General features: G+C 39.9%; 1 protein-coding gene across 1 annotated transcript in view; it reads left to right on the top strand.

Moving 5' to 3' along the window:
* The window catches only part of LOC126428046 (intermembrane lipid transfer protein Vps13), a 487,343-nt gene that overhangs the window by 190,548 nt on the left and 281,026 nt on the right, over window positions 1-15,769 (top strand). Inside the window, exon 29 of the mRNA XM_050089923.1 lies at window positions 4,374-4,750. Within this exon, the coding sequence (XP_049945880.1) occupies window positions 4,374-4,750 (377 nt within the window). The remainder of the gene's footprint in view (window positions 1-4,373; window positions 4,751-15,769) is intronic.

Below are 15,769 nucleotides of genomic sequence, written 5' to 3' on the forward strand. Positions count from 1 at the left end.
TACACTCCATACAAATACTTTCAGAAACGAATTCCTGACACTTAAATCTACACTCGATGTTAACAAATTTTTCTTCTTCAGAAATGCTTTCCTTGCCATTGCCAGCCTACATTTTATATCCTCTCTACTTCGATCATCATCAGTTAGTTTGCTCCCCAAATAGCAAAACTCATTTACCATCATAAGCATCTCGTTTCCTAATCTAATTCCCTCAGTATCACCCAACTTAATTTGACTACATTCCATTATCCTCGTTTTGCTTTTGTTGATGTTCATCTTATATCCTCCTTTCAAGACACTGTCCATTCCATTCAACTGCTCTTCCAAGTCCTTTGCTGCCTCTGACAGAATTACAGTGTCATCGGCGAACCTCAAAGTTTTTATTTCTTCTACATGGATTTTAATAACTACTCCGAATTTTTCTTTCGTTTCCTTTACTGCTTGCTCAATATACAGATTGAATAACGTTGGTGAGAGGCTACAACCCTGTCTCACTCCCTTCCCAACCACTGCTTCCCTTTCATGTCCCTCAACTCTTGTAACTACCATCTGGTTTCTGCACGAATTGTAAATAGCCTTTCGCTCCCTGTATTTTACCCCTGCCACTCTTTAGAATTTGAAAGAGAGAGAAAGCTTTTGACAATGTTGACTGGAATACTAAGTCTACAAATGCCAAAAAAGTAGGTTTGCCTTTCCTTAATCTTTCTTCTAAGATAAGTCATAGGGTCAGTATTGCCTCATGTGTTTCAACATTTCTACAGAATCCAAACTGATATTCCCCAAGGTCGGCTTCTACCAGTTTTTCCATTCGTCTGTAAAGAATTCATGTTAGTACTTTGCAGCTGTGACTTATTAAACTGATAGTTCGGTAATTTTCACATCTGTCGACACCTGCTTTCTTTCGGGTTGGAATTATTATATTCTTCTTGAAATCTGAGGGAATTTCCCCTGTCTCATACATCTTGCTCACCAGATGGTACAGTTTTGTCAGGACTGGCTCACCCAAGGCTGTCAGTAGTTCTAATGGAATGTTGTCTACTCCGGGGGCCTTGTTTCGACTCAGGTCTTAATCTATTATGAATAGAGACAATTTCATTCCAAATTTAGTACCTTCCAAGCTTCACAGAAACTCTTCTGGAAGAGTTTGGAAGGTAGGAGATGAGGTACTGGCAGAAGTAAAGCTGTGAGGATGGGGCGTGAGTCGTGCTTGGGTAGCTCAGTTGGTAGAGCACTTGCCCGCGAAGGGTAAAGGTCCCGAGTTCAAGTCTCGGTCCGGCACACAATTTTAATCTGCCAGGAAGTTTCATATCAGTGCACACTCCACAGCAGTATGAAAATCTCATTCTGTCATATTGGAAATGTTTAAAACAGTTGTAAGTTGACTGTGACGTAAGGTGTCATCCCTAAATGCTTGCTTTGTAATAAAACGTGGCGAGAATATTTTTGTGGTGAAGTTTGGGTTGAGTATTGTAGTTTAACACAAGATAAAGAATGTTCAGTATACCACATTTTACAACACAGTACTAGCATGAAAATAAATATTCTCCATCAATTTTATACGTATCTTGTGCAATCCAGGGTGCTGCTGCTTGATGCTGCTGTAGGTTCATTTTGATGTTGCTGCATCATCTCATAGAAATCGTGTAATGGTTTAAATAAGTTTTAGTGACTCTAGTTAGTTTACGAAGGATTTTATTTCGCATGCTAGATGTTTGGCGGGAAACGTGCATCATAGGACTCTCCAAGTCTGATTACATACTGCTGATACAAAACTCGATCCAATACTGAAGTATGGTAGCGTACAAATTGCCTCTGTTTATATGGTTTTAAACAATTACTGCCATTGTTACATACTGAATTTTGCATTTATACAATTGGAGTTTTTGCATACATTGTCCCAAATCACATAGAAATTAACACGGAATAGAAGTGAATAGTTTCAGAGACAGGAAGGAATCTGTTTCTTTTACAACTATAAATTACATGTCTTATCATCACAGCAATATATTTCATTAATTTGCTTATAGTATTTAACTGGCTTAAAGAAAAATCGTGCTATCATTTTAAGGTGAACAGAGCGATCAGTTTTATTGAATGAAAAGCCTAGATGCACATAATTAATTTTTGTACGAGTAAAATTTTATACTTCTGTATGGTCATAATTACGGTTCTATTAACTAACACCAATTAAAACATGGGTATGCTTGATTCTGACTGAAAAATCATGTCATATTTTCATTAGGGCTCCAAATAATTTCTGGTTTCAAAACATAAAAAGTAGCTTTCTCTCTATGACTTGGAAATATTAGAGTTTTAATTGTTAATTACTCCATAGTTACAATAGCAAAATCATTCCTACCATGTTTCTGAAATTTGTATTGTGTGTAAATTATGACGGTGCATTAGTTTTTAAGTAAACATGTTTCCTTCATTCTATATACTGGGGAGCCCCTACGTTAACAATGTCAAAACAAGTTTAAATTTGTGAATAGGATACAGGGTCCCAAAGAGTTGTGGTATTACAACTGCAACATGTTATGTGTTTGTCACAGCAGTTTTTCCAAATACGAAAGAAAGGTTTATGCACACACTTTGTTCCCAATCATCCACCATTGTCAATTTTGCAAGACACACCACTAATGATAAAGGGGAAATACACGTGAAAACTAATTGTGACCAGCTGACACAAAGTCGCTTGGTTACTAACTCTCAAAACTATATCATTGACGTTGGTTTGCAGTGGGGTTTTGGATCATATACTGTATTCAAACATTATGAATCACCTTGAAGGGGAACAATCTATTGATATGTAATAAGCATGGTTTCAGAAAGCATCGTTCTTGTGCAACACAGATAACTCTTTATTCGCACAAAGTAATGGCCGCTATCGACAGGGGATCTCAAGTTGATTCCGTATTTCTAGTTTTCCGGAAAGTTTTTGACACCGTTCCTCACAAGCGACTTCTAATCAAGCTGCGGGCCTATGGGGTATCGTCTCAGTTGTGCGACTGGATTCGTGATTTCCTGTCGGGAAGGTTGCAGTTCGTAGTAATAGACGGCGAATCATCAAGTAAAACTGAAGTGATATCAGCTGTTCCCCAGGGAAGCGTCCTGGGACCTCTGCTGTTCCTGATCTATATAAATTACCTGGGTGACAATCTGAGCAGTTCTCTTAGGTTGTTCACAGATGATGCTGTAATTTACTGTCTAGTAAGATCATTCGAAGACCAGTATCAGTTGCAAAGCGATTTAGAAAAGATTGCTGTATGGTGTGGCAGGTGGCAGTTGACGCTAAATAACGAAAAGTGTGAGGTGATCCACACGAGTTTCAAAAGAAATCTGTCGGAATTCGATTACTCGATAAATAGTACAATTCTCAAGGCTGTAAATTCAACTAAGTACCTGGGTGTTAAAATTACAAACAACTTCAGTTGGAAAGACCACATAGATAATATTGTGGGGAAGGCGAGCCAAAGGTTGCGTTTCATTGGCAGGACACTTAGAAGATGCAACAAGTCCACTAAAGAGACAGCTTACACTACACTTGTTCATCCTCTGTTAGAATATTGCTGTGCGGTGTGGGATCCTTACCAGGTGGGATTGACGGAGGACATCGAAAGGGTGCAAAAAAGGGCAGCTCGTTTTGTATTATCACGTAATAGGGGAGAGAGTGTGGCAGATACAATACGCGAGTTGGGATGGAAGTCATTAAAGCAAAGACGTTTTTCGTCGCGGCGAGATCTGTTTACGAAATTTGAGTCACCAACTTTCTCTTCCGAATACAAAAATATTTTGTTGAGCCCAACCTACATAGGTAGGAATGATCATCAAAATAAAATAAGAGATATCAGAGCTCAAACAGGAAGGTTTAGGTGTTCGTTTTTGCCGCACGCTGTTCGGGAGTGGAATGGTGGAGAGATAGTACGATTGTGGTTCGACAAACCCTCTGCTGAGCACTTAAATGTGAATTGCAGAGTAATCGTGTAGATGTAGATATATAACGTATCACCTGGCGGCATTTTATTGTACTAGCTACACTTCACCAGCTACATATATATATTACGGGATCTTTTGGGTAGCACATCGTATACAATTTTTTCAGCATATAAATGTCTGTGGGGAGAATCAGAAACAGAAACAGTGGCTGATGCAGTGGTCACCCCAGTGTAACTAGTTGACAGATATGTTAATGTCAGACCGGACACAGGGAGCACACTGACAATGTCAGAAAGAATTCTCCGTCTGATTCTGTGCGGAACGCGCTATGCTCCTGCCTTGTGTACATTGGCGTGTCAGTTGTAAGTATGAAGTTTCAAATTGATTGCCAGGTTTTACAGACTGCTGTGCGTCACCTCCGTCTCTCTGTTTTGCAGTGGATGTGCGGGTGTTCGGGTTTGACCTGGTGGTGTGTTTGGACTACCTAATGAAGGTGGGAGACTTCTTCACCAGTGGCACGGCCCAGGCGCAGGCTGAAGTGGCTGGCAGTCCGGCCACTGCGTCGACTGCCGGCGGGCCCCTGCCGGCCCCGGCCGCTGTGACGTCGCGGGCGTCGCGTTCCTCCGTCACCAAGCAGAGCCGCACGTCTACTTCGCTGCAGGGGGTCCCCACTCCCACTCCCACTCAGCAGGTGGTGGCGGGGGAGTCACCTCCGAAGCCCGGCATGATGACTGTCAACATCCACGTCGAGATGCCGGACATCATCTTGGTTGAGAGCATGGACACCGTCGACACCAATGCCATCATTATGAATGTGAGTTGCCTGTTGGAGTCTATCCTGACTTTACACGACGGTGGCTGTGGAAGGAAAACGATTTTCTACTGACATGCAGTGCTATATATCTTTATGTTGACTTGTATTTTTATTTTGTGAAAGAGTCCTGAGATTTTACATTGAATCTTCCGTTCTGATTTGTGGTATGCTCTGTTTTGAACTTTCTGATATAATAAAACTGTGCCATACTGATCTTTGAACAGAGACCTGAATTTTGATGGTGAGTGCTGCTGCACAGTGACTAAGAAGTTCGCAATTTATTGTTAGGGACAGGAAAATCTTTTTATTTTAAGGCCAAATTTGGCGCTATGGTTTGCCAAATTTGGTGTCACTGTGTGCCATGTTTGATTTTTTTTTTTTTTGCTATATTTTTGCCAGATCTGAGCTTACATATTTGCCAAATTCAACATTAATTTTCTGCCAGATTTAGTTTCCCCTCCCCCTTCCCCATTCTTCAAAGCCGGTGTTCCATTTTTCCAAATTCAATTTTTCTGTTGGTCAATTTGGTGTTTTTTGTCAAATCCAGTGTTTTATGCCAATTTGTATTGTTTTTCCTAAATTCACAGTAACCCCCCTCCCACCAAATTCCACATTATTTTTGCTGATTTCAGTACTATTTTCATCATCACAGTAAACATCATTATGTGGGAAATGAACTGCCAGTTCAAGATTAAAAGACAAACCTTAGTCTTCAGAAGAGATTTGAAGTCAAAATGCAGTTTTTACAATCCGTAATTATCAGTTAAGAATATTACTAAACTGCCGCCTTTCGATTATAGCATTTTTATATGCCAAAATTAGAACCGTTGCAGTATCTCAGAAAAATCACCCATTTTCCATTGTGTCACCAAAATCCAATTATTTCGCATTCGTTTTTGCAAAATGTTCTGTCCCTATATATTGTAAAGCAAAAGATTCATTCTGGAAACAATGCCCTAGGCCGTGGCCAACCTATTTTTCCACTATAAACTGTCTTTCACAAGATATGCAAGAGAATGTTTGTGAGCTTTGGCAGGTGGGACACGAGGTACTGGTGGAAACTGTGAGCATAGGTTGTGAGGCATGCTTTGATGTGAATGTTCAGGTTTCATCCCAGTTTGGCTCTCAGTTGTAATCTGCCAGCAAATTTTGAATGTTAATTACAGTTTGCGGGACATGCAAGCTCTTTTTAGAGTTATATACTCCTGCCTGTAAAAACAGAACCCTTATATGATCACTTCGTTGGATGTCTCTCTGTCTATCCCTCTGAATGTTCAAAAGCTTTTTTTCTCAACAGTGGGTAGATGTTGTTGTTGTTGTGGCCTTCAGTCGAGATACTGGTTTGATGCAGCTGTCCATGCTACTTTATCCTGTGCAAGCTTCGTCATCTCCCAGTACCTACTTCAACCTACATCCTTCTGAATCTGCTTTGTGTATTCATCTCTTGGTCTCCCTCTATGATTTTTACCCTCCACGCTGCCCTCCAGTACTAAATTGGTGATCCCTTGATGCCTCAGAACATGTCCTACCAACCGATCCCTTCTTCTAGTCAAGTTGTGCCACAAATTTCTCTTCTCCCCAATCCTATTCAATAGTTCTTCATTAGTTATGTGATCTACCCATCTAATCTTCAGCATTCTTCTGTAGCACCACATTTCGAAAGCTTCTATTCTCTTCTTGTCTAAACTACCGTATTTACTCGAATCTAAGCTGCACTTTTTTTCCGGTTTTTGTAATCCAAAAAACCGCCTGCGGCTTAGAATCGAGTGCAAAGTAAGCGGAAGTTCTGTAAAATCTTGGTAGGTGCCGCCACAACTAACTTCTGCCGTCGAATATATGTAGCGCTACACAGGCATGCTTTGCAGGCACAAAGATAAATACTGGCGCCAAAACCTCTGTGTCAGTAAATAAATTTAAAAAATAGGTGGAAGATGAGATTTTTTTCTCCGCCCCGAATTTGGACCACTGCATTTTCATACTTTATCCAACGAAGTAAATACAAATTCCATATTGTTCATCTTCGAATGTAGCAGCTTTTCAGTGTACTACGAAAATCCGTCTAGCAAGACTGTTTGCGATGTTTGTCAGTATGGCCAATTCTATGTTCTGAATTTTTTCCTACCTGTGAGAGGAGATGGTTGCTAATACGAACTTTTATAAATTTTGAATCACATGCAGTATTATCTTCACCATAAGAATAATACGAATATAAACATTTTTCCATGTATTCTTTAGTGTTTGCTGCTATCTCATTTAAATCCTGTCTACCTAATAAACTACAAAACTAGAGGGAGACAACAGCAAACGCGGAAATATACACATATCATGTCATGTTTATATTCGTATTATTCTTATGCCTAATAGTGATACAGTCAGAAATGAAGCATGGCAATTGACTAGATTTTTAAATCTAAGATGACTCTAATTTCTGTGCAGAAAGTAATGTACTAACGAGGCATCTGCACCGATTTCAAACGGAGAAAAATTTTCGCTAAACTCTCGTTCAGAACATCTTCTATCATACGCAGTTTATTATTTGATTCTTGTTGATCATTATCAAATAAAGCAGCAGTGTAAATAATAACAAATAGCAGTCTCTTGCCATTGTTTCGCTACTGAGACAATTCCTCTCTTTTTTATTGTAAGCGGCGGTAGTGTGCACAAAAGCAAACCATGCCGTGAGCGGCGACAGGTCGTAAACACACATTAACAGAATGCGACAAACAATGCGTGACACAGTACAGTAATGCATTTTCAGCTTAGAGTGACGTAAACACCTATAACAAAGAGAAGGCACTTACGAGATCAAAGAAAAATAAGTACTCAATTCAAAACAGACGAAGCACGTGAAAAACGAAGGGTACCCGTATAAATACGGACGGAGTGCCTGACGCATAGCAATGGCTACCTCGTAAAGCTTAACTGCTAAGCTTACGGCTCGAAGCAAACTATTGTAGCTGTATCGTCATTCATTCGACCTAAATTGTGTCTCATATTACAATGGGCCAACTTTGTTTCGATTTCGAGGTGCGGCCTAAAACTTTTCTCTCCCCTTGAATTTCGAGTCTCATTTTTCAGGTGCGGCTAAGATTAGAGTGTGGCTTAGATTTGAGTAAATACACTATTTATCGTCCATGTTTCACTTCCATACATGGCTATACTCCATACAAATACTTTCAGAAACGACTTACTGACACTTAAATCTATACTCGATGTTAACAAATTTCCCTTCTTCAGAAACGCTTTCTTTCCCATTGCCAGTCTACATTTTATATCCTCTCTACTTTGACCATCATCAGTTATTTTGCTCCCCAAATAGCAAAACTCCTTTACTACTTTAAGCGTATCATTTCCTAATCTAATTCCTTCAGCATCACCCGACTTAATTCGACTACATTCCATTATCCTCGTTTTGCTTTTGTTGATGTTCATGATATATCCTCCTTTCAAGACACTGTCCATTCTGTTCAACTGCTCTTGCAAGTCCTTTGCTGTCTCTGACAGACTTACAATGTCATCGGCGAACCTCAAAGTTTTTATTTCTTCTCCATGGATTTTAATACCTACTCTGAATTTTTCTTTTGTTTCCTTTACTTCTTGCTCAATGTACAGATCAAATAACATCGGGGAGAGGCTGCAACCCTGTCTCTTTCCCTTCCCAACCACTGCTTCCCTTTCATGTCCCTCGACTCTTATAACTGCCATCTGGTTTCTGTACAAATTGTATAGCCTTTCGCTCCCTTAATTTACCCCTGACACCTTCAGAAATGGTAAACATCTGAAAATTAAAATTTTATGTGGTGATATGTTTATTATGGTGCTCTGAGTGTCAGATAAATTAATTCCAAAAAATGTAAGTAAATACATTATTAAAAAACTTTACACATACATCTAACTTAAATTCATGCTAAAATAAATGAATCTTTCTGTACAAGGCTAAATTTTGATACATAGCCTCACTGGCACACCCAGAAAATGAATATCACATTTCAGGTTAATGTGCACACTTTTATCCACTTGATGCTGGTACAAGGGGGGGATCAAATATAAATGGTGTTTTTGTTCCTGAACATAAACAGTTGGGAGGACCGGCCCCGCACTTATGCTATGCTTAGGTGGTACCATTTGAAGTGAGGAGCGTGTGCTGTTAGATATTTCCCACCATTTTGTCAGTAATGCTCACAATGTCTGAGCAACATGTGCACCACTCCATTGTGCAACACATAATGATCAAATTTCTTGCTCATGAAGGAGTTACAGCAGTGGAAATTTGCCAAAGATTGACTGCACAGTTTGGTGATGAAACGTTATCAAGGACGCGTATGTTTGCCTGGCCATAAAAGTTCAAGGAAGGACAAGAACATGTGGAAAATCAGCAACACGGTCGCCATCCTCAGACCAGCATTACAGACAAAAACAGTAGTGCGGTTAACGACATTACTGACGATGATCGACGGATGATAGTATCAGAAATTGCACAAAAACTGTGAATCAGTTATGGGAGCCATCAAGCAATCGTAGCAAACAACCTACTGTTCCATAAACTGTGTTTCAGATGGGGTCCCTAAACTTTTGACCGAAAATCTGAAGCTTAGACATTTGGAGGTCTATGAGAGGCTTACGGGAAGGCTTGCGGAAGAAGGTGATGCATTTTTGAGTCAGATATGTTCGTCACTGCACTCCAGAATCCAAACAATCCAATAAGCAGTGGCGGAGGAAAGGGGAGGCAACACCAGTGAAAGCCAAGACTTGACTGTCAGCTGGCCAGGTTCTTTCGACCGGGCCTTTTTTTTTTCCTTTTTTCCCCCAGTGAGACATTTTGCCGCTTGATTTTTTTTGTATGAGCAATGCACCATTAGTGCTGCTTACTACTGTGAACTGTTGGAAAAGGCGAGAGTTGCATAACGCTGCAAAAGACGAAACCAATCGATTTAACAGGTCATCCTCCTCCATGACAGTAGGTGACCCCATACTGCAGCTCTGTCTCCAAGCTACAAGAAATGCATTGGACTTATTGCCCTGTGGTTTCCATTTATTTGGACCACTTAAAAAAGCTCTAGGAGGGTGACGATTTGCAGGTGATGAGAGTGTGGAAGACTTTGTGTGCAACTGGCTGGTGACACGACCCAGTTCTTTTATGAGGAGGGCATAAAAAGCTGCCCATATATACTGGGACAAATGCATTTCCAAAGCAAGATACTATGTGGAAAAATAAATTATAGTTGCCTTGAGTTTTTCAACAAATGAATTTAAGTAAAAAATAAAATCCCTTTTGTATTTGATCTGCCTTTGTACTAAGCTACCGAAATGTATTGTGCTACTAAATGTTAGTAAAAATTGACTGAAGCAGTAAACATTATTTTATAGAATTTATAATGCAGTTTCTGACCTCAATGAATTCCATATGAGGCAAATAAATTTAAGGTCATTTTTATCTTGATTTTCTCTCGCTCTCTTTTAAAAAAAGTAGAGGAACTAAGACTCACAACCTGTCCTCATAACTTTACTTCTGCCAGTACCTCGTCTCATACATTTCAAACTACAGAGAAGCTGTCCTACAGTATTTGCAAGACTAGCACCCCTGGAGGAATGGATATTGTAGAAACATGGCTTAGCCACAGCATGGGGGATGTTTCCGAAATGAAATTTTCGCCCTGCAGCGGAGTGTGCTTTGCAAAGATGGGTCATAAGTTGTGCTTGGATAGCTTAATCAGTATAGCTCTTGCTTCTGAAAGGCAAAGATTCTGTATTAGAGTTTCAGTCTGGCACACAGTTTTAATCTGCCAGGAAGTGTCATATCAGCGTACACTCCACTGCAGAGTGAAAATTTCATTCGGTAAATAGTTTAGGAATTTCCCGTTTTGAATTACTTTGACTACAATTCAATCAATTCATATCATAAAACGATCATTTCCCAGTGCCTTCCTTTTTTGATTTCTCAATTGGCACATTATGATTTCATTACTTTAGAGAAATTTGTTATGGATCTATTGAAGATATAGGCTGTGAAGAGAAAAACCTCTGTATCTTAATGTGGATGGCACTGGCCTACAGAGTCGCTGCCTAGAGTGACAGTTTGTGACAGTACAACAGTGAAGCATAACACATTTTAATACAAACTGCTCTGTATTTACTTGCGACTTTGGTGTAATTTTATCAGACATTCCCTGTAATTGTCCAATAACGCTCTTTGAATACATTGGTTTCGTTACAAGTGATGGATGTGATGCTTGATACTAATTGGGTGAAACAAAGTAATATTCTGTTTATCCAATCCTTGCTTTAACATCTTCACAATTAGTTTTTTCAAATGCATCCAGAATGCATAGCACCATCTTTTCATAATAATTTCCTTACTAACTGCCTACATTCTAAATTCATCTCTTGTATTATGATACCATATGTGTAAATAAGCTTTTGATTTCTTGTAAAATTTTTTCCTGTCGTTAGTTACAGTGCTATCTGCTGTCTTCACTAATGAAGTGTGATATCTGCATGATGTAAGTTTCTCTCTTGTTTTCCACTTAGTCTTGGCTGTCAGTGGTTTCTCTTGCCAAATTCTCATTGTATCTTCTCGCATCCTCTCTCAAGCATTTCAGAATACATTTATGTGATTCTGATTAGTTCTTCATCCTTGACAGTCTATTGTTTGTAATAAGAGGTACTTCTGTAAAATTATTGCCCCTTTCATCTATGTAGTAGTAGTAATTGTTGTTGTTGTTTTTCAGTGTGGAGACACGTTTGATGTAGCTCTCTACACTAATCTATCATGTGCAAGCCTCGTCGTCTCCTTGTAATTTCTGCAACCTACGTCTGTTTGAATCTGTATACTGTATTGGAGCCTTGGGCTGCTTCTATAATTCTGAACCTGCATGGTCCTCTCCATTGCCAAATTAAAAACTGCTTAATGCCTAGGGATGTGTCCTATGAACACATCGCTGTTTGAGTCGTCGTACCTTAAATTCCTTTTCTCCTCAATTTCATTCAATAGCTCTTCATTAGTTATCAGACCTACCCATCTAATCTTCAGCACTCTATTGAAGCATGTTTGAAAAGCTTCTGTTCTCCTCTTATTGTCCACATTCCTCTTCTGTTCTTCTGTACAATGCTACACTCCAGCCAAATACTTTTAGAAAAGATTTTCTGACATATAAATTTCTATAACTTGTTAAAATATTATGTTTTTCAGAAATGCTCTTCTTGGTACTGCTTATCTGCAATCAATATCCTCTTTACTTCATGCGTTTGCTAGCCAAATAGCAAAATTTTTGTAGTACTTTGAGCTTCTCATTTCACGATCTACAAAATCGATGGCCTTGCCGAGGGCACAGAAATTGCAAAAAGGGTAATTACTCTTCTTGACTTCTGCCAGAACTGAATTCTCTTATACTGAGATGACTAAAGTCGTGGGATACCTCTTAATATAGTATCGGACCTCCTATTGCCCAGCAAAGGGCAGCAATTCAGTGCGGCACGGATTCAAAAAGTTGTTGCAAATCTCCTGCAGAAATATTGGGTCATGCTGCCCCTGTAGCCACCCATAATTATGGAAGTGTTTCCAGGGTAGCATTTTGTGCACGACCAGACCTCTCGATTGTGTCCCATAAATGTTTGATGGGATAATGTTGGGCAATTTGGCTGGCCAAATCATTCATTCAAATTGTCCCTAATGTTCTTCAAACCTGTCATAAACAGTTGTAGAGTGGTGACATGGTGCATTGTCATCCAGTAAAATCAGTCGCTGTTGGGGAATATGAAGTCCACGAATGGCTGCAAATGGTCTCCAAGTAGCAGAACATAATAATTTCCAGTCAACGATTAGTTCAACTGGACCAGAGGACCCAGTCAGTCGTTACATGTAAACACAGCCACTCCAGTATGGAGTCGTCACCAGTGCGGACAGTGCATTGTTGACAAATTGGGTCTGTGCCTTAGTGGGTGTGCACCACACTCAAATCCTGCCATCAATGCTTACAGACTGAAATTGGGGCTCACCTGTCCTGACCACAGTTTTCCAACTGTCTAGGGTGCAGCCAATATGGTCACGAGTCCAGGAGAAGTGCTGTAGGTGACACTGTGCTGTTAGCCTAGGCACTCGCGTCAGTCAGCCGCTGCCATAGCCCATTAATGCCAAATTTCACCACATTGTCCTAATGAATACTTTCATCGTACATCCTACAGTTATTTCACAGTGTTGCTTGTCTGTTGGAACTGACAACTCTAAGCAGACGCTGCTGCTGCTGTTGCTGCTGTTGGTTGTTAAGTGAAGGCTGTTCGCCACTGTGATATCTGCGGTGAGAGGTAATGCCTGAAATTTTGTATTCTTGCCAAGCTCTTGACACTGTGGATATCTGAATTCCCTAATGATTTCTGAACTGGAATGCCCCGTGTGTCTAGTTCCAACTGCCATTCTGTGTTCGAGGTAATCCTACCAGAAACCTTTTCGTATGAATCACCTAATCACCTAATTACATATTACAGCTTTGTCAACACACTGCTCTTTGATACCTTGTGTAAGCAATATTGCCACAGTCTATATATGTGCATGTTGCTATCCTGTGACTTACGTCACCTCAGTGTGTACAGGTTGGTTCAGTGATCGTGACCAGGCCAAATATCTCACGAAATAAGTGTCAAACGAAATAACTACAAAGAATGAAACTTGTCTAGCTTGAAGGGGGAAACCAGATGGCGCTATGGTTGGCCCAGTAGATGGCGCTGCCATAGATCAAACTGATATCAACTGCGTTTTTTTAAATAGCAACCCCCATTTTTTAATTACATATTCATGTTGTACGTAAAGAAATGTTAATGTTTTAGTTGTACCACTTTTTTCCCAATGTGATAGATAGCGCTGTAATAGTCACAAACATATGGCTCACAATTTTAGATGAACAGTTGGTAACAGGTACGTTTTTTTTAAATTAAAGTACAGAATGTAGGTAGGTTTCAACATTTTATTTCGGTTGTTCCAATGTGATACATGTACCTTCGTGAACTTATCATTTCTGAGAACGCAAGCTGTTACATCGTGATAACCTGTAAATAGCACATTAATGAAATAAATGCTCAAAATGTCTGTCAACCTCAATGCATTTGGCGATACGTGTAACGACATTCCTCTCAACAGAGAGTAGTTTGCCTTCTGTTATGTTCGCACATGCATTGACAATGCGCTGACGCATGTTGTCAGGTGTTGTCAGTGGATCATGATAGCAAATATCCTTCAACTTTCCCCACAGAGAGAAATCAGGGGACGTCAGATCCGGTGAACATGCTTCGACGACCAATCCACCTGTCATGAAATATGCTATTCAATACTGCTTCAACCGCACTCGAGCTATGTGCCGGACATCCATCATGTGGGAAGTACATCACCATTCTGTTATGCAGTGAAACATCTTGTAGTAACATCGGTAGAGCATTACGTAGGAAATCAGCATACCTTGCACCATATAGATTGCTATCGATAAAATGGGGACCAATTATCCTTTCTCCCATAATGCCGCACCATATATTAACCCTCCAAGGTCGCCGATGTTCCACTTGTCGCAGCCATCGTGTATTTTCCATTGCCCAATAGTGCACATTATGCCAGTTCACGTTACTGCTGTTGGTGAATGACGCTTCGTCGCTAAATAGAACACGTGCAAAAATTCTGTGATCATCCCGTAATTTCTCTTGTGCCCAGTGGCAGAACTGTACACAACATTCAAAGTCGTCACCATGCAATTCCTGGTGCATAGAAATATGGTACGAGTGCAATCGATGTTGATGTAGCATTCTCAACACCGACATTTTTAGATTCCTGATTCTCGCGCAGTTTGTCTGCTACTGATGTGTGGATTAGCCATGACAGCAGCTAAAACACCTACTTGGGTATCATCATTTGTTGTAGGTCATGGTTGACGTTTCACACGTGGCTGAACACTTCCTGTTTCTGTAAATAACGTAACAATCCGGCGAACGGTCAGGACACTTGGATGATGTCGTCCAGGATACCGAGCAGCATACATAGCACACGACTGTTGGGCATTTTGATCACAATAGCCATATGTCAACATGATATTGACCTTTTCCGCAATTGGTAAATGGTCCATTTTAACACGGGTAATGTTTCATGAAGCTAATACCGTCAGCACTGGCGGAATGTTACATGATACCACGTACTTTTACGTTTGTGACTGGGTGACTATTACAGTGCCATCTATCACAAAGCGAAAAAAGTGGTACAACTAAAACATTCATATTTCATTCATATTACACGAGTATGTAATAAAAAAAATGAGGGTTCCTATTTTAAAAAACGCATTTGATATCCGTTTGACATATGGCAGCACCATCTAGGAGGCCAATCATAGCACCATCTGGTTTCCCCCTTAAAGCTAGACAAGTTTTGTTCTTTGTAGTTTTTTCGTTTGACGCTTATTTCCTGAGATATTTGGCCCAGTCACTATCAGTGGAACACCCTGTATAGCTTTGTCTACAGAAATGCCTTTAAGGATGCCAAACTGAGATGATGATTAAAACTTATTCTCAGAAAGAATATTTAATATTCTGTTATAAGCTACATTCTCAAAAAAAGTTTGAGCTAGGGAGGAAAGAGTTACCTCCACCACTTCTGTAATTGCGTGTTACTGCCGCATATTTCAATCTTTCAGGAATTGTATATGACTCATCATTTGGTTGCAGAGGCAACACGAGGGGGACCACTTCAGACTTCGCTTAAGACTTTAGTTCTTTGGTTGAAATACCACCGTCGACAGAAGAGTTACTCCTCTTATTACTTTTGCATTTAAGTTTTGTTTGTCTATAATTGATGCATTAGTGTTAACTCCCTGTATTCTATGGTAAGGTTTCGGAGGGCTCGACTTCCAATTTGCATTATCAAAAACTTTTTCAGTGTAACTGAAGGTGTTTGGTAATTTTCTTTTCACACTCAGTGTCTTTCTCATCTAAGGTCAGTTGAAGTATAATATTTTAATTTAAAGTAATAGACCTATTGATACTGTTCTTATG

The sequence above is a fragment of the Schistocerca serialis genome, chromosome 12, assembly GCF_023864345.2.
Source record: "Schistocerca serialis cubense isolate TAMUIC-IGC-003099 chromosome 12, iqSchSeri2.2, whole genome shotgun sequence".
Lineage (NCBI taxonomy): Eukaryota > Metazoa > Arthropoda > Insecta > Orthoptera > Acrididae > Schistocerca > Schistocerca serialis.